This window comes from Dermacentor andersoni, chromosome 6 (assembly GCF_023375885.2).
Source record: "Dermacentor andersoni chromosome 6, qqDerAnde1_hic_scaffold, whole genome shotgun sequence".
NCBI classification, from domain to species: Eukaryota; Metazoa; Arthropoda; class Arachnida; order Ixodida; family Ixodidae; genus Dermacentor; species Dermacentor andersoni.
This window is the reverse complement of record NC_092819.1, coordinates 115,664,862-115,685,220: the sequence shown is the minus strand read 5'-3', so window position 1 is coordinate 115,685,220 and position 20,359 is coordinate 115,664,862. Positions and strand designations below refer to the sequence as shown.

Below are 20,359 nucleotides of genomic sequence, written 5' to 3'. Positions count from 1 at the left end.
ATTAAGGGTTACGGACTGGATTCCGAGGGAAGGGAAGCGTAGCAGGGGGCGACAGAAAGTTAGGTGGGCAGATGAGATTAGGAAGTTTGGAGGGTCAACATGGCCACAATTAGTACATGATCGGAGCAGTTGGAGAAGTATGGGAGAGGCCTTTGCCCTGCAGTGGGCGTAACCAGGCTGATGATGATGATGATGATCGTATTCTCTTCAACATTCGCGACGCATCTTGAAAGACTCATCTTTTCTTTCCGTTTTTCGCACCGCTGGCTTGCAGCTCAACTCGTCCAAGTGCCACTTCAGTCACCGCCAAATAGCCATGCTGGGACACCTCGTCGATTCGTCAGGCATTCGCCCCGACCCCGCTAAAGTTTACGCTGTGCAGAATTTCCCCGTACCAACTTGTGTCAAACATCTTCGCCGCTTTATTGCCCTTTAGTCTTACTTCCGCAAGTTTGTGCAAAATTTCGCCCATGTGGCCCGTCCTCTGACTGACCTCCTGAAGAAAGACGTTCCTTTTTAGCGAGGGCTCTGCACAAGCGTCTTCTTTCTCGCAGCTCATCACGCTGCTCACCACATCTCCTGTTCTTGCCCATTTTGACGCCTCCGCTCCGACAGAAATCCGCACTGACGCCAGTGGCTACGGCATCACCGCAGTTTTAGCTCAACGCCAATGTGGGCATGACCGCGTCATTGCTTACGCCAGCCGCCTCCTATCTCCCGCAGAGCGCAATTACTCGATTACTGACGCGAGTGTCGCGCCCTCATTTGGGCGGTGGGCAAGTTCCGACCCTACATATATGGCTGACCATTTACAGTTACAACCGACCACCACGCCCTTTGTTGGCTTTCTTCCCTCAAGAACTCCACCGGACACCTCGGTCACTGGGCCCTAAGGCTGCAGGCATACACATGCACTGTAGTATACAAGTCGGGTCGTCTACACCAGGACGCCGACTGCCTGTCTCGTCATCCCGTCGATGTACCGGACGGTTTAGTGGATGTCGCACTGATCTGCGTTCTTTCGCTCTCTGCCTTGCAAGACATTGGCGCTGAACAACGACGCGATGAGTCGTTACGCCCCATTATCGAACGCCCATCGCTTCACATGTTCGTACTACAAAATGGCATCCTATACCGCCGCAACATGCACCCCGACGGACACGAGCTCCTAACCGTCATTCCGCCTCATCTACGACCCATTGTACTGCAGCAACTGCACGACGTTCCCACAGCTGGACACCATGGCGTCACGCGAACCTATGACCAAATTCGGCGACGGTTTTTCTGGCCCTGTCTCAACTGCTCCGTCCGGCGCTATGTTGCCGCGTGTGAGTCGTGTCAACGCCGGAAAAGACCAGCTGTGCCTCCTGCCGGACTGCTGCAGCCTTTCGATACACCGGCCGACACTTTTTTTCGCGTTGGCGTTGATCTCGGACCATTCCCTATAGCAAATGACGGAAACAGGTGGATTGCCGTCGCTACGAACTCTACAACTCGCTATGCCATTACAAGGGCCCTACCGACCAGCTGCGCCACAGACGTCGCTGATTTCTTGCTTCACGAGGTTATCCTGAACCACGGTACACCTCGTCAACTCCTCAACGATAGCGGCAGATACTTTCTTGTCAAAGTCATAGACGACCTACTTCGATCATGTGCTACTATACACAAACTTACTACCGCTTACCATCCTCAAACTAATGGTCTTACCGAACATCTGAACCGCATATTACCCGACATGTTAGCAATGTATGTTTCCTCCGATCATCGCGACTGGAAATTGCTCTACCATTCGTCACGTTCGCCTACAATTGCTCGCGCCACGACACAGCTGGCTATTCACCCTTCTATCCCCTCTTCGGCCGTGAGCCGACTTTGCATTTGGAGACTCTCCTTTCGACCACACTCAACTCGCTTACAGAGTACACTCAGTATGTCATAGCCACAGCAACCCAAGCACGCCAGGTTGCCCGCATTCGTCTTTCTGCTTCACCGACATGCCAGAAGTGCCGTTACGACCAGCGCCATCATGACGTGCACTACGAACCAGGTGCTCTTGTGCTAGTTTCGTATTCAACTCGGCGTGTTGGTCTTTCGGAGAAATTCCTCTCACGGTACTATGGCCCTTACCGCATCCTTCGCCAGGTCACTCATGTCACATATGAAGTGTCTCCGCTGGATGCCGCAGTGCCTTCAATTCTCTCTGACTATTCACGTCAGCCGTCTGAAACCTTACCTTTCTCAGACCGATGAGCCGCACCAATAAGGTGCTTTTTCCGACAAGGGTGATGCTACAGTCAGTAATGTGGGAAGATGATGGTGGCCTTGGAGACGACGAAGAAGTGTTTAGCTTTATCACTGCTCTACGCTTGTTGGCTGAGCCATTAAAAGCCATCTGTAAATAGACGCGCACTTCTTCCTTCCCGTAACAATTATAACACTTTTACTATGCTTAACGAGTCTGAATATTATTCCTCTATGAAGTTTTAGTTTATCTGTTTTACCCCAGACAGTACTGCATAGGCATCTGCAATGAATATACGTGTTAAATGGTTCAATACGCCTGAGTTGGAAAAAGAGGGACCAACAGCAGCGTATGTTACGCCAGCATGTGACTTTCACACGTCGGTGTAGAATTCGGAGCAAGGGTGCTTCGATTGAAGTTCACGGGAATAAATACATCGCGATTTTGAGCTCAGGAGCACGCTTTGTGACCTCTATCAACGCTACATGACATTCTATCAACTGTCGCTCCCAGGGCTCTAACAGCTTAGCAGGAGGCGTTAGGCAGTGTTCGAGAAGTGAGACATCAATTTATTCGCCAAGTTCTCTCACACGCAGTGAGAAAGGCAGTGTCATAGAGGGTCGATTACCAAAAAGTATTGCACGCGTCAAGTCGTTAACGGTTATAGAACATGAATATTTCTGTTTAGAATGCACTTTGACAAAATACGTGAAGCTGATGTATGTTCTATGCAAATGGAGTGACCACTCATTTGATTCTACGCATAGACTTTCGATAGGACTTGTTCTAAATGCGCAACTAGTTTGAGGAATGAAGTTTTTAGGAGAGACAATTATAAAAGCGGTAAAGAATAATACAGCACGATATATAGTACAATCATTTATAAAATCTCATGATAAGTAGGTGGATTCCTTAAAAGCTTCAAAATCAGGTGAGGCGAGATGCCAGTGAGGGACATGCGTCAGCATCTTGCGTATGCAGATGCAGACGCTTATTGCACCATGATACTAGTTAGGTCGCGTATCCTCTCGAGCCATCCTGCATTACGAGGTCTTGTACGATGCGGCGATAAACGAATGCAGCCGATTATCTTCCAAAGGTTGCTCGGAGGCGCTTGAGTAGCGGCGCGCATTTATTTCATACTTCTCGTATTTTGCAGGCCCTTTTTTCTAAATAAAAACCAAGCACACTTCAGCACAAAATAAATGCTTGCTTCGAAGGTTACCTAAGGTGGCCTAAAAATTTATAAGCGAGATGTTTGCGATTCAAGGAATAATTGAAAAGTTCACTTATAAAAAGCAACTGATCAAATAATATTTTGTGATGAAAAAGTACTGGCTGTAAGTGCGCATGACTGCCGCGGCTATGCAGTGGGTACGATTTTTCTAGATATCTTGGGTATTTTTTAAAAATGTTGGTCCAAGTCAACTGGGACACCCAGTATACCCATGGCTGGATATAATACACAATGTTAACTCTTGTTACCTGGAAATCTTGAAGTGAGGAGAAGAGAATACGAAACAGAAAGGATGTGAAAATGGGAGAAAGGAAAACGTCGCAAAGGGGGACAGGAAAAGGCGACTGCTGATTTCCCTCATGTGGGTCATTCCGGAGGTTCCGCCTAGGAGAAGCAGAAGCCAATGAGGTGTACGGCCTCTGCCGAGGGGCCTTGCAGGTGCTAGCACCCGGCATCGACTCACCCCCAGGATCCGCATTTCCCCGGACGCGTCAAGGCCGCGCGCGGCTACGCAAGCGAGGGTCCAACTCCCAGGTGCTCGGCTTCGGGGTATCGCAAGCCACCAAACACCTGCTGAAGCAGTAGACCCTGCCCTCGTCTCTTTACACAACAATAAATAAATGTTTGGATAGTGCGTGAAAACAGCTTAAGATGTAGCCTTGTATCCACGTACCACTTATAGGCTAGGACTTGCAGAGCTGTCACTACAAATCTAAAATGTACCTGGCGTATTTCCTTTCATCTTGGAAGCCTATTCACTATCAAAAGTATCCATGGTGCATATATGCCTTGCGAGGATGAAACGTATATCTTTGACATATTTGGGTGTTTTGATGTTTGTACTCACGTCTTTCATAAATCTATTCCGCGGACATTCTAACATCGTTCACTTTTTTCCGATGATTGTTCACTGCTATGGTTAGTTTAAATCATACGCACACAATATCTATCGGTCCACACATAATATATTTACTTCTAGTGACGTAAATATGCCATAGATTAGCCTAAGAATGCATTATTTGGCTTTATTTAAAAAAAACTAATACGAAGGAATTGGAACAACCAGATTCTTTGATAGAAAAGCTCTTCAAATTTACTCTTCTTTCACCTGTAATGCATCACCAAATACGTAAACATGAGTGCTTATTTATTCGGAAATTCTGCTGCGCATTGGTACTTGACTGTCTTCAATATTATGCTACGCGTCATTACAAAATGTACTTCTGGTTGCTGTCTGACTGCACGAAAAGAATACATCATGTCGTAATAACAAATAGGACGTTAAGTTCCATAAATATTCTAGTGGATGCTCGGCACCACTCACCCGTGGTCATGAGGAGCTGGAACTTCTTGCCACAGTAGCACAGGCGATGCCGATCCCTGTCGCGAATGTCACCGAGGGGCCGCTCAACTCCTTCATTCTTAGGAATGGTACGCATGTACACGATGCCTCTATGCCGACAAGCCGCTATTCTCCAGCCTTCACTGTCCTCGTATGGTGTGCACAGAAGTTTTGCCAAAGCGTACCGGCTGCAAACGAAATGCGTGCGTGGGCTGCGCACAAAAGAAAACATGTACTCATCATAGGGGAAATACATAATCACAGGAAAACTGTAGGAGCAAGGACAAAGCAAGATTGGCGGCGAAGTGGCACAATCTACGCAGCGACCGTTTTCTGGATGCCGAGCAATTTGTAAGCCGAAATAGCGCACATCCATTGTAGCAACCTGGACTTATGCAGTTCATGACAGTGAACAGGAAAACTACATATCCATCGAAGTACAACAGTAGACAAGGTGCCTCACAGCGATGTTCGTGTTGTTTTTGTTGTTCAATACTTTTGCCCTCTACGGAATTGGCCACATCGGAGGTAAAGTGCGCTGAAGAAAAGACAACGAAAGCTACAAATCAAACAAAAAAACGATCGTGAGGCAACTTAAGCATTAAAGTAATTTAGAGGGCTTATTTACACATAGATAAAAAAAATGATGCGTTTTCTGATGTCTTCTTTTTTACCTCTCTTTCTTCTTAGCATTATTCCTGTAAGACAATCTCAAAGCAAAAAATAAGGCAATTAAATTACTGTTACAAGCAGTGTGAACAACTCGCGCTTTATTAGAGGCTGCAAACTCTGTCACGCTATATCATTGAGCGAAAACATTCCTAATGGTTCAGGTATAATTGGCTTCAGAGCTCATGGGATCTATTTTCAAAAGAAAACTTCTTTGTGAAGGTATATATTAGATAGGCCACCGAATAGACAATCACGCTGATGATGCAGCCAAGGTTCTTATTGAAGCGATGCCGATGGCAATAAAAAAGAAGTGAACAAAGAATAATTGCAAGAAACACGGCTCGGATTGCTGGCGCCGATTTTTTGTCTGCCGCATCTTAATCGTCACAATGACGTAACATTCACGGGCCATAATACGACAAATTATGTTGTATCAACAGTTCAACATCTTCGCTTTATGTACTAGACAGAAAATGTTAGTCCTGAAGAAAAGGAATGCCGAACTTCAAACTATGCGTAATGACATGTTACCGATTTCAAGGTATCCACACATAATTGCGCTTTTTATGCACGTGGACATATTTTGAAGAGTTCTAGGTTGTGTCTCGTTCCAGAAGACCACGAGGCACCTCTTGAACGCGTGGATTTAAGGCATAGTTTTATGAAGACCTTCAAAGTTGCGTTGCCACCATCCTTTGGTATCATTTTCGTTCGTTTTCCGCATTGGTTTGCTTGCATGAGATGAAAAGAAATTTAACATGACCGTTACTTCCTTATTAGTTTGCTATCGCCTAATACTTCTGAGTCACTCAGCCCAATCACAACGTGGTACATTTACTTTTGATTGGCACGTTCCGCTGAGCGACATAATATTGCAGACGTTTAACGAATAACTTCATAGTGAAACCATACGCCCTGCCCCTGTGAGGGCGTTAATCATTCCCTCGTCGTCATACAGCCTTCGTTATAACATTGACGTCAAGTTGTTAAATGTTAATCATGCTGATAGTGTTTATAGCAGGGAAAATGATGGGGCGAGGACATTCTGGCTCTACACATGCAAGTTTTTTTCCCTTTTCTGTCCGTCTTCGGCCCTACGTGAGTCACTGCGTTGTCCATGGTCGAATGAGTAGCGCATCGGGCTGCTCTGTTCTGAAGGAACAGCGTTCGAAAACAACCGTCGTACGAACTTGGGTCAAGTCTTATGCGGGCATTTATACATTCGCATGTGCCGCGCTTCAGCGAATCTCTCTCACGCCGACATGGTTGATTAGATGCACGACTATGTAGGTTCCGTTGTTCAATGAAACTCGGAGGCCGACATGGGTCACTGAGTATGTGCGATTGATCTGTGCTGGTCTTCAACGAACCTTTTTATACTGACGTATTTCACGCCAACGCTTTCGTGAGCTGTGCCATAAGTTAGTTGGTTAGTTTGGGTTTAATGGCACAAAGGCAACTAAGGCCATGCTGCGCCAGAAACAAGACAAAATGAAATGCAACGTTAGAGTAGGTAAACCTGTTTTACATTGTAGTTGGTGTAAATCACCGGATTTTTCTAAAAAGTCGTACAGGTTTGCAAATGGCACTAGGGGGTCATCTGCTAGTAATAGGGCAGGGTGTAGTCGAGTGCTCAAATTATATAGGCTGTGTAAAAGCCTCCGTCTCAATGTGTCGATGTGTGGACATGTTATTAGGATGTGTATGACTGAAAGGTTCAAGGCATTTTTCGCAGGTTGGCGGGTTTTCTTTTCGGAGGAGGAAATTGTGCGTCAAATGTGTGTGTCCAATTCGAAGTCGACACAAGAGCACCTCGTAGAACCGTTGCTGGTGACTGCATGATTTCCACTCGTCGATTACAGGTTTAATAAGATGTAGCTTGTTTTCTGTACAATGGTCCCATTCGTGTTGCCACTTTGACGTTAAGGCCTTCCTAATGGCACGGACACTATCTTTATATGGAAGTGTTGTGTTTATTATGTCTTTGTGCGCTGCCATTGATGCACATCTACCCGCTGCTTCGTTACCCGGTATACCAACATGGCTTGGTACCCAGCAAAACCTAATTGACCGGCCGTATTTGTTTACTGTTATCATGTTTGAGATATCCCCTATCAGCGGTTCACATCCGGATTTCATGTGAAGAGCCTTCAACGTGCTTAACGAATCGGTGTGCGTGATTGTGTTTTCGTGTTTTTCAGCGATGATCTTTTTAACCACAGTCCTTAATGCATAGACTTCAGCTGTGTAGACAGAGGCGTGCTGTGGCAAACGAATACTTCTTTCCCAATGTTCTGTTACGGCCCCCACACCCACGTGTTCTTTTGTTTTAGAGCCATCAGTGTAAATTCCGTGTAATTTTGACATTTGTCCTGTAGAAAGCGGAATTCTTGTATAATGTGTTCGTGTGGGGTCTTTTTTCTTTAATTTTGTCAATGTCCAATCACATACCGGTGCGAAATCGTGCCACGGGGGCAAACGCTGTGGTGTTCTCGCAACCTGAAGGACTTCGCGAGGAATGTTAAAATCCCGAATATATTCCTCATATCCTAGGAAAAGCGGCTTAATCATGTTTGGTTTGTTTGTACAGTGTAAGCGTGAGTTACACTGTGTGACAATGTTGAAGCACATGTGTTGTGGTGAGGACTGAATTCTTAGTACGTGGGAAAATGTTAGTAGCACACTGCGCTGCTGTAGAGGAGGTTCATTACACTCAACATACAAACTATGGACATGCTATGTTCTGTAAGCGCCACTTGCCAGTCGCAGTCCAAGGTTATGAACTGGTTCAAGTCGACGGACGTAAGACTGTCTGGCTGAACCGTATATGATGCTGCCATAATCTAATATGCTGTGCACCAAAGTACGGTACATGCGTAGCAGACATTCACGGTCAGAGCCCCAGCGCTTCCGGGACAGGACTTTGAGGACGTTAAGTGCACTGTTCGTTTTTATTTGAAGGCACTTTATGTGTGCCAGGAAGTTAAACTTTTTATCAATCAGAACACTCAGAAACTTTTGTTCTTGTTTTACTGGTAGTGTGGCTTCTTGTAGCTTAAGGGTGGGATCTGGTTGTAGGCCCCTTTTTTGTGTGAAGACAATACTAATAGTTTTTTCACTTGAGAAAGGAAAACCTTTTTGAGACGCCCATTGCGTTAGTTTAGTGTAATTTGAATTTGCCTTTCGCAGGATGTCAGGTTCGATGCACGACACGCAATTTGTAGATCATCCACATATAATGAATGCATTACTGAGGAAGGAATTATCTTATTGACCGAGTTCATCTTCACCACAAACAATGTAGTGCTTAATACGCATCCTTGTGGCACACCATTTTCCTGAATGAATACACGTGACAGCGCCGTTCCTAAACGCACCTGGAATGTTCGGTCCGACATGAAATCGGCTAGACATTTGAGCATTCTACCTCGGATTCCTAAATGTGCTAAGTCCCTTACGATACCAAGCCTCCATGCGGTGTGGTACGCCTTTTCAAGATCGAAGAAAACAGACAATATTGCTTATGTAGAAAGGCCACACGTATCTCGTGTTCTAGCTGCACTAGGTGGTTTGTTGTCGAGCAACCTTTCTTGTACCCACACTGATGGTTATCCAGAAGGTTTTCCGTTTGAAGGACGTATCTTGAAGGACGTTGAAGGACGTATGGCTTCATAAGACTTTGCGAGGCAAGTTGTGAGCGCTATAGGCCTGTAGCTGGTTGCTGTTGTGGGAGGTTTTCCAGCTTTCAAGACAGGGATGATGATGGCTTTCTTCTACTCTATCGGCATTTTTCCCGTTTCCCAGATTATATTTTAAAAAATGAAGCAAGGTTTCAACTGCATTAGGAGATAGATGAGCAACCATTGCGTACTGTACTGTGTCCGGACCAGGTGCTGTTTTTTTTCTCAGTGGTGAGTACTCAATTGTTTTCCGGTAGTGTTAAGGGGGGCATTATACGATCTCTCTGAACTTCCAGTGCTCGGAAGTTTGACATAATGTCCCTCAGAAAGGCTGGCCAACATTTCGATAGGAGTACCTATTTTCGTCAAAAGCGGCCTTGTCATCCTAGGCATGTTAATATTGATGGGCTATTGCAGTGACCTCACGGATCATGTATGTTTCACCTGGCGACAAGGGGTTAACACCATTGAAACAGGGAGCAACGGAAGGCATAGGCCTTTTTTAAGCGCAGATATAGTTCGTTGCATTCTGGAAAGCGCCGGGCTAGACGAGACGCGCACAACGGCGTATGGCCTCCAACCCAGCATTGTTCCGGCCTACGGCAATAAGTACAGTTTGGGTGAACACGCTAGTGCGCGGCCGTGCTCATTGGAGCGCCTGTCCAGCCCGCGTGGCCACGCATAGAAGTAAGTCCACAAATGTGCAGTATTGCCGGGAGGCGTCTCTTAATAGTAATAGGGACATTTCCTTATTTGTGCATATACAGGGTAGTAATATGGGCCTGCCCAAGCCAACAGATGGCTTGTGAGGCAGTGCCCGGCAGCAAGGCACAAGTTAGAGCATACTCCAATCTCGGTTCACATAATGAAAATACCTTTTGTCAGCAGAAAGAAAACGAAAAAAAAAAAATCAAGCATACAAATAAAAAATAAGCGAGCGACTTTGTCGCTGTCGAAAGAGAAAATGCTATTCGGGAGGTCATTCAGAGCACTTGGAATATAGAATGCACGAGCGCATACCCAATATCTAGACCGCACTTTCGCCAAAACGAAATGATCTCGCGGACGCAATGTTCGAGCGGGGATATATGGGAGGCTAAACTCCGTATTCCACAGGTACATAAGAATAACACTTTCTTTATATAACAGCCTGAACGAAGGCACACGTGAGCAAAAGAAGAGAGCACACTACAATTTTTGGGAATTGGAAGGCCATACATCGCGGCACTAAATATAGATTTTGGCAAGCAAACAACCTTATTGCTCAAAAGCACTAAACAAAAGTAAAAAAAAAACAAATTCCATTGCGCAGCACACACTATCCTAATTCACAAGCTGTCATTTTCCTGACATGAATTGGGCATAATGTCTTGATGGAATTTAGTAAATGCGCTATTTTGCACAGCCGTTCACAAACGCTAGCCAAATGGCTATACCAAGGCATGGTGGAACCAAAATGAACACCCAGATATTGACGCTTGAAAGGTGTGCAAGTCTAGCTCAGGAGCAATTATTATACTGAAGAGAATGAATAAAAAGAATGATGACAGGAATACGTTTAAGGGGATTGCGGAAACATACGAGTTTAGTTTTATTTTGATTGATAGAAATTAAGTTATTACAGTTCCAACTCATGGCGTAATTCAGACACGGCTTGATCATAAGTAGCATGACGGGGTACTACAAGCGCATCGTCAGCATACTGAAAAATTGCGCAATTAAGAATGGATTGAGTGAGATCATTAACATGCAAGTTAAATAATATGGGTGCTAAAAGCGATCCCTGAGGAACTCAACTGGACAGCTGTGTGGGCCTACCTTTTAATATTTCTGATTACTGCAACTTGAGTCCGACCATGCAAATAATTATCAAGGAAAGATGAGAGAGGAAGGCCCTCTGAAGTCATAGCTATGATGTTTACAATGTTGAACATCTAGTTCACGGAACGAAAAGCTTGTGATATGTCTAAAAAAAATGGGCGAGAAAATTCGCTGTTTTGAAGAGCATTATTTAGAAAATCATTTAGTAGACCTAACGCTGACCTAGTGCCGCGCCAGGGGGTAAATCGATATTGGTTTGGCGATAGCAGATTATGTGCGTCAATGAAGCTTTTTAATAAATGAAAAATTTTATTTTTGAGTATCAGAGCAATGCATGAAACTATGAAAATAGGTCTATATTTAGTAACAGAATGAACCGGTTCGCTATTGAAAAGCGGGAACTAAGAGAGCGCCCTTGAGACCAACTGGCATGATTTGAGTTACTACGCACACAAAGTAACTTCGGCTTTCACCTGCTCATCAAGCAACGTAGTCTACTCTGTAGAATGTGCCACTTGTAGCAAACAATACGTAGGTGAGACTGGACAAAAAATTCATACAAGACTCAACGGTCACCGCGCGGACACAAAACACAATTTACCTAAAGCAGAAGCCAACCACTTTAATGAACATGGTCATATATTTGACAAAGCAAGGCTCTATGTACTACAAACAAACTTCCGCTCACCTCGCGAAAGGAAATATACAGACTCCTACCCCATACATATGTTTAACTGCCTACACTCGACGGGAATCAATTTCGCACGTGGCAAGTTAAAACATTAACAGCGGTAATTTAAATCTGAAATTCTCATATCAACCAAGACACAAGACACATTAGGCCACCAGCTAACCTTAATTCTTAACCTGACCTATTCCTCCATTTCAAAAAAAATTTCCTGCCTACCACTCAATTTATTACAGTCTCAATTTTTTACGTTTATATAAACTGGACGACCCCCTTTTCACATGTACACCGGGCCCCGCCCGCTTCTACGCACGTCACCATCCTGTTTGTTATTCCGGTTTTGGTTCCTCCCCTCCTATTTCTTTATTTTTCTGTTTTCTATTATGTTTTTGGAAACACCCTCACCAACACATTCCTAAGTCCGAGATGTCATTATACCTTTTTCGGCGCCGGAGCCACACAGGGTATCGCGATTTCTGGATACCGCCGTAACGACACCCACGTTGAGCTACTGGGGCTAACGGCCCTTGAAAGACCATGCCGCTGCCGTCCAGATACGCCATACATTGCATCCCAGACTCCTTGTCGCCATCTTAACTACTTCAAAATTACTTGATGCATTGCTGCTATGCTACTCAAGTCACGCTTTCAACTCAGGATTTTTTCTTTTCCTTTTGTATTACTAGTGCACTCACCGCTTAACCGGCTCTTCTAATGCCACAAAAACATGCCACCAACGACACCGCTGAATGCTCCCTAACCTCTCGCTTCCCCAACGCCCTTCTATGCCCCCCTTCCTTTTTTTCTTGTTCTTTCCCCCCTTTTTTTTCCTCTTGGTGTCACCCGCCTGTTTTTTCTCTCCCCTTTTCTTTCTTTTCTCCCCGCCTTCCCACTCCCCCGCTCTTGTCCGCTCATCTTGGGCACGACGCTCACAGACGTCAGGCGACAGCGTTCATTACGTCTGAAATCTCTCCCTTTATAACCAACCACCGCCGACAGCAAACGCACGTGACGTCACTGCACTAACCCTTTAAAACTAACACGCCGAGGATGACGAGGCTGCCTATGACAAAGATAGGTCCTCCTATCGAAACATTGGCCAGCCTTTCTGAGGCACCTTATCCCTGCTTACAGACTTTATACCCTATTGACGTTCATGATTCCTAACAAAACAGTCTTCAGGGTCTCAAACTTTATGCCAAGAACGCCCGCAGACGCGCCATCTAATCCCGCTGACTTGCACCGTTTGAAGTTGAATAGGATATATTGAACATCTTCATTACACTTTGGCAGAAGGGCAGACTCAGCCACCGATTGCGCAAGAAGATGACTGGTCGTATTACCAGGAAATTTTGTTGCAGCAGACAAAAAAAAATGGTTGAATTGGTCCGCTAGCAGAATAGACGGAGGTCCAAATTTTTTAGCAGTTGTTTCATATGAACATGCGTACGACCCCTTACTTGATTAAGAGACCATGCTTTACATGAAATATTATTAGATTCAGAAATTTATTTTGGAACTGTTTTCGTTTGAAGCTTTAAGCACCACAGTAACTTTATTGCGAGCCATCTTATAAGTGCACGCAGAAACCTATTTTGAGGGGAATGACGATAACGCGCCCAAGCTGATTCTCTTTGTGCTTTCACGGACAAAATACTTCCATTTTACCAAGAGAAACCCGGGTTTTGTTTTATGACGATTACCCTTTTTATAGTGTGCACTATTTGTGCGTAGACAGCAATAAAAGATCCATACAGTTTACTTGTGGGAATTTCCGCAAGCAAATCTCGCCAATCATAATGCTGTAACGAAATGTAAAGTTTTCTGTTATCCACACCCTATCTTCCTGATATAGGTTTCTGGACGGTAATAAGCTGTCACTATAGAAAAATACACCCCACAAAGAAGTGATTGGACCGCTTTTTCTCAAGAATAGACAAAAAGACCTGGTCGTTCTTGGTACGGACGTTCACGTGATCTGGACATGAAGACACGACTGATGCGCCCAAAACTTGGACACGTGCTGGAAGTTTGGTAACGGCTTCTATCCCAACTTTAGCAAGCTTGTTCAAGTATTCAGTTAGGATGTGCCGTTCTTTCTTCAGCACGTCAATATTAACGTCACATATCATGCACACTCGATCAGATGAAAATGTAAGTAGACGCAACTCATCCACAAACTTTCTGACACTTTGGTTTAGAGGCCTATAGACATCGAGCAAAGCAATGGCAAGATACTCTGAGCGAATACGAAGCGCTAGCGATTCAGCAGTTGTAAAAGTTATACTAAGATGAGTCGAAATCCAGCAATATTAGATAAAAAGCGCAATTCCACCCGCGCGGCAATATTTCCGTGTAAAAAAAATGCTTGTGATAACGTTCGACGGAAAACAGACCGATATGCTCTGGCCCAATATTTTAGTTAATACGAAAACATCAGCTTTGCCTAGTACAGCACCGACTTGGGGAAAAAATTCAGTCCAGCACTCGAGAATACTGCGCACGTTTACATGTAAAACAGTGAAAGTACTTCCGCCAACTTTTGAAAATATATTAGAAAAGAAAAACCACAGAATTTATCGCAAACAGCTATGAGAACAAGACAAGACTACAATTGACAAACAGTAAAAACAAGATAAAAAGAGCGGTCAGGCTAGCCGAGTCCAATCAGAAGGACCTGCTTCATTATTCGCCTGCCAAAAGGCGTGCGCTAAATGTAATTTCACTTGCAGTAATGTAGCAGGAGCAGCATCTTATCTGAAGTCTGCATTACATTTGCGAGTCGCACGCTCGATGCCCTATCCTGACCGATTGATGCCCCACTCTGAGCCAAATAAACTGCATCAAGCTCAGCAAGCTTCTTTTGGGCAAAAGGTACATGGTTCCTCGCGTGAGAAGTTAAAATTAATTAAATTATGGGGTTTTGAGGCACGCCGTAGTGGGGGACTCCGGAAATTTCGACCACCTGGCGTTCTTTAAGGTGCACCTAAATCTAAGTACACGGGTGTTTTCACATTTCGCACCCATCGAAATGCGGCCGCCGTGGCCGGGATTAGATCCCGCGACCTCGTGCTTAGCAGCCTAACACCATAGCCACTGAGCAACCACGGCGGGTTTGCGTGAAAAGTTAGAGCTACTGAGAAGCTTGAAATTTTCTTTCGACGGAAACGTTTGCCGACTTCTACGCAGCTAATTTTGTCTCATGTTGGTGAACCCGCCAACATTTTAAATGCAGTACACGAACACGAAGCTTGCTTCGCCGCCACTGCAACGTTATAGAAAGTGGAATTCTATTCATTGCAACGCAGCCCACGCAGCCTTGACGCGCGGACAATGAAGCAGACGACATGAGAACACCTCCAGGCATTACAGTACATTCGCAGGCTTACTTCTATGCGCGACCGCAGTGAATGCACTCAACCAGGATAGGCGACGATTCGTCCCTGCACCGTTTCATACGGGATGCCAATAAATCGTCATCACCACGTGTTCACCCTAACAACGCTCATCACTGCGCCAGGCAGTGGCCGGTGAATTCGTAGAGCTCAGGCGACGACTCGGGAAAAGCCGAAAATTTGCGCCTGTTATCGATCGGAATGCCGAGCGAGGCCTACAGAAGGGTGCAAACACGTGTTCTTGACGAAAAAACGTGTCCTCAGTGCAAGCGTTAAAGAAAATGCCTGCTATCTTCTTTTTAAGTTTTTCAGAAAAGATTGTGCGGGGGGCAAATATTGATTTAATGCGTGCTACTCTCCACTTTTCTCTAAGATACTTGCGATGTTAATTGTCTGAACAAATTTCGTTTTTGGGGAGACATTCATTTAACAGTTACATGAAAGCGTTATACTGCTTGGCAAGCAGTTGTCGAAAATGTTTTTGCCATGTATCCTTGAGATTAGAGAGTCGCCTTCTATCACGTCGAAAGGACGGGGCACCTACTTGCATTGAATCACGTGCAATTGGTGGCTGCGTTTCCACGATACCAAGCGGGGCGTCGTCATCGCAACAACCTGGTACGAAAATTTCATAGGTTGTGGGAGGAAGAGGTGATTCTTCTGAGCCGCGTTCCCATGTGGCCAAAAGCTGTCTTATTTTGTTGTAGTGCAAGCTGAAGAAGGACAACAGAAAGGCACATCTAACACACACAGCGTCAGATGTGCCTTTCTGTTGTCCTTGTTCAGCTTGCGCTACAACAAAATAAGATATGCCATACCAACAAGCCCCTATTACTATCCTCATCGGCCAAAAGCTCGCTACGCCCCTCTAAGTACCTAATGCAATAAGAATATAGAGCAGTTGATATGCGATGAATAATGCATACTCAGAATCGCCTCACAACGACGGCACAACAAACTCACCTCTCAGCTTCCTGCGACGAAGGCGTCACCACTTTGTCCTTGTTCAGCATAATCCAGCGAAGTAGATTATGCGTCGACGGCGAGCCTTCTCCCGTTCTTAGCTGTGCATTTTCGTATCCGGTGTTGAGATCCCAGTTGGCATTCGAGGGGATTACCGCACGCAGGTACCTTTTTTGAATGGCACTATCGACATACTCACACTGTTCCCCTTGCACAGAGTAATGGCCGATCTCGCAGGGCACACCGTATGCGGCGAAATCTTCGGTCCACAACGTGAGTGCCTCGCGTATGGTTAGCACTGCGACGCGTTCGACAGCGGGAATAAGACCTATCCCGCGGTGGCCAGCAGGAAGATGACCTATTCCGCGGTGGACTGCGTCCGCCACCGCCGAACCTGCCGAACCTCCGAAATCGCCGCCAATCATCTTTGACAGAAGCGTCCAGCCTCTATGCAGACAATTCAGCTATGCTTCGCGTATTGCGCTTCAAAGCATTACCAGCGTCCCCTATGTTTCGCCGTAACGTGCATGCGCATTGACGATGTCGCGGCGCCTGCCCCTGCGCCAAGCACAAAAGTTGTATATCTGAAAGAAATCAATCTGTTCACCTTGCAAAGGCCCGCCAGATTGCCGATGGGTAATGCAAGTCACGCGGGCTGATTCTATCGATGTTGGACCCATAGTTTCCAGCGCACTCTTCTGCTGCGTGAGGCGTTCCGCTGTCCCTGTTTACGTTGCCTTTTAATGGGAATAACATTCCTTGTCACTCTCGAACAAGTTTTTGTTTCCACCAATCTACCAAACCAAAAATACGGGCCGAACTCGAAGATTGTACCGTCCAAAGGTGTGTGTCATTCCCAAATATTGTGGAGTTTTAAAACGTGGGCCTAACCTTGCTCAATGTTTTCAATGTTAAAAATAAAACACTCTCGCGCTGTGCGGAATCGAACAAGCGTCAGAAAAGTTTCTCAAACTTGGAAGCCTCACGCTTAGTGTGCTGCGCCATGAATATATTTTTCTGTACCTTCTGCTTGGCTACAAGTCAAATTAACTGTTATTCATCACACATCCCACACGTTTTATAGGTGTGAGAGCATCAAAGAGTGACATAAGATATTTGTCGCAATGAATCACCTTGTACAGATGGCTCACTTCGACAACCAATTTCGCAAGGCACTCGGCAAAGGATGGTGTTTAGCATCACGGCATCTATACGCTAACATACTACGCCAGAATGCATGCAACCTTAACGAAAGAACGTTCATGTCTGGAAAATCCCGTTCAGCTCGCAAGAAAACATATGTCATGTGGGTTAACCTGCACATCTATTTGTAACGGTCTCTCTCTAATATGTCCAAACGAAAACTGCGTTACAGTAAACGAAAACGTGTTTAATGGACTTTGGACATGCTTGCACTTGTAGGTAAAGTACAACTCTTGGCCTTCAAAACCATGAGAGGAAAGTTGGCCGAGACTGTAGGAGAAATGCAGCAGTATATCTAGTTTTTGTCCTCCAAATACGATTCCGTAGGCTCTGTGGGGTCGGATAGCCAAACTGAACTTTGTCAGCTTCGTACTCAGTGAGAGACGCTGTCATCGACTGTTTCTTCTTAGGCTTCAGCCAGCCGCAGCTCGACCGTACAGAACAATGCTCTTGAACAGCACATCATAAGGTGCACTTCTGAAACACATGGTTTCCCCGTTCAGCGCAATGAAGGCCTCTTATCTATCTTTGGCCAAGTGGCAGAAAGTTATACAGCGTCAGCCTTCGGATGTTTCCGTTGGACGCTGCCTACCAGCTCCCACTGAATGCATTCCGGCTATCCTCGTTCAAATGCAGACTGTAGCAATTAAGCAAAAGTGGCTGCATGCTGGCAATAGTCACCCGAATCTCGTTTTGGATGACATGAATCCGAACTCGCGTCTATATTTCAATGATAATTTGACGCGCGCCAACCGGAAATTGTTTCGTCAGCCTCGCATAAGAAGAAAGGAAAAGGAACACTAGTTTGCCTGAAAACGCAACGGAACTGCTCTGGCGAGAAAGGTTGAAGGCGCCCGTCTCGTTCATTGATAATCTGATTGACGTTAAAAAAACTTGTCTAAATATGAGCGTCGCCAGTCCACTATTGTCAGGAAGTTATTTATTGCTCAAACCGGTAATGATTTCACTGCCATCCATCTTAATATCTCCAGCATCCGCAAACACTGCAATGATTTTTTTTTGCTATAAGGTCGTCTTTCTTAACTATTTGTGATGTCTGTGTTTTGAGAGAAATAAACGTTTCCGTCGATACCACTGCTTCTTATTCTGTACAAGGTTATCAACAGTTTTCATGTACTAGCACACTGCGTCGGGGAATAGGCGTCACCGTATTCCTGAAAGACACGTGTTCCATATCAAAAAGTCGTAAGTGGTTACTTTACGACTATGCTCACCTGAGCTGTCAATAGTGTAACTGTCTGGCACAAGCCCCCTTGTTGCAACGTGCGCTTTTTGTTATCCGAAATCTATACAACACTATCGTCCCTTTCTCATGACGGCTACGTGTGTGTCCTAGGAAAAAATACCATTGGTAACTTCCGCCCTGCTCTGCCACCGGTCGCAGACTTACTCGACCTTCTATCAAAATGGGGATTACAAATAAAGGCGCAACACATCAAGCCATACGCGACTAATTGTGCTCTGGAAAGTTGGTCAAATCCAGCATTTACCATAATAATGCAAAGTGCTACAATGTTACGAAACATGCATCTGTTGTTAAAACCAAGATCGCTGATCTTTACTGCGTCTGCTGTCGTCTCGTAAAATATTCACACGCGTACTCATTTATCTTCATGCGGTCGCCGCGTTTTACCGGCTAGCACATGTTAAACGTTATCGCTCTACGCGAAATGCGTCTGCATAGTGTCGAATTTACTAGAATGTTATCGTCGATTTTACCTGTTGTGTATACTCCCGAGGAACCTTGTGTAATCTGATCGATAGGAAGTGTGTAGTAGTTACCGGAAAGGACGCTAGCACCAGCGGTTACGCTGGAACTTCCGACGAGTGATATATAAATGCCGACGCAGTCGCTCTGCTTTGAGCGTAACTTGCTTTTGTGGGCACCCATGCTCGCACAATAAAATGTTTATTTTCTTCTTAGAAGGGTAATGGTTTGGGCTTGTTTGAGCCTAAACTGTGTACTTTCCCAGATTGACTGTGGGAAAAAGTGCAGTGGCCAAACAGGCTGATGCCGGAACGATAGGCTTCGAGATTATAACAGTAAAGTACACAGGACGGCGCCTTGATGCCCTCCGCCCTACTTTCCCAGCGGTCGCAAACTATACCGACTGTCTATCGAAAAGGGATTAGAAGGCGCCATTGGTCAAGGAACACGCGAATAATTTTACACTTGTTACTATTTAGAATTTATCTTGCTATTGCACGTGTGAATGTCTGTCTTGCTGATTGCACATGCCTATTTTATTATGTCTTTCCTGTTACATCATATTTATATGTGTAGATAAGCCACTTGACTTCCTACAATTACAACCAGTTGAAAATTTACACTTCTGTCTGCCGTACCCCAGACCTCGTTCCAAGTGGTGCACAAATAACATTCAGAATAGTTTCTTCATTCAAAGTTTTGCTGCTGTATTATTGACCGTCACTACTACATGGTAGAGATGCTTTTGCTTTTATGTACTGGACGCCACCGCAATGCTGCGTGTCAAGCCCCAAACCAGAAGACAACACCAGCGTCGCCCCGGATCATTGAGCAAGCCTCAGACTACAAAACTAGCCCCTGCAGCACAGTCTTCTGCATAAGCGAAGCATAAAGGCATACAAGTCAGCAGCAACGATGACAGCAACAGCTTCGCCATTAACAGTAGCGCTTCATCAACCAAGGGAGCCACCTACCTTTCGTGGAGCTTCGTCGGAAGATCGAGAGACCAGGCTCGAGACATTCAAGAGTGTGAGCCTACAAGTGAAAGCCTGAAGAGAAGTTGCGTCACGCCTATTTTTCGTTAGGAGACTCCGCCAGGACTTAGTTCTAAAATGGAGAGTCCTCGTTGACGACATGGCATGTGTTCAGCAGCGAGTCCCTGAAGACATTCACAAGCATCGTCAGAAGAAAAAGGGCCGAACTTCTACTAAAAGCCAATGTGCCGCTCCCTAAAGAGAACGTCGCGGTATTCACGGATTAGATGAGTCGTCTCTATTCTCACGCCGACCCAGAAATATTTGAGGACGTTCCCAGCTTTTCTGGAAATCACGGTTTAGTTCGCGTGAGTGCCACCACTTGAGGCAGTGACCTTAAGCTTTTCAAA

At 45.3% G+C, this 20,359-nt stretch overlaps 1 protein-coding gene across 1 annotated transcript in view; it reads right to left on the bottom strand.

Moving 5' to 3' along the window:
- Positions 1–16,607, bottom strand: part of LOC129382731 (decapping and exoribonuclease protein-like) — a 62,926-nt gene extending 46,319 nt beyond the window's left edge. The window contains exons 1-2 of the mRNA XM_055066889.2: positions 16,044–16,607; positions 4,807–5,036 (exon numbers count right to left, since the gene is read on the bottom strand). Coding sequence (XP_054922864.2) covers positions 4,807–5,036; positions 16,044–16,468 — 655 coding nt within the window. The 5' untranslated portion in view covers positions 16,469–16,607. The remainder of the gene's footprint in view (positions 1–4,806; positions 5,037–16,043) is intronic.
- Positions 16,608–20,359: the final 3,752 nt, after the last annotated feature.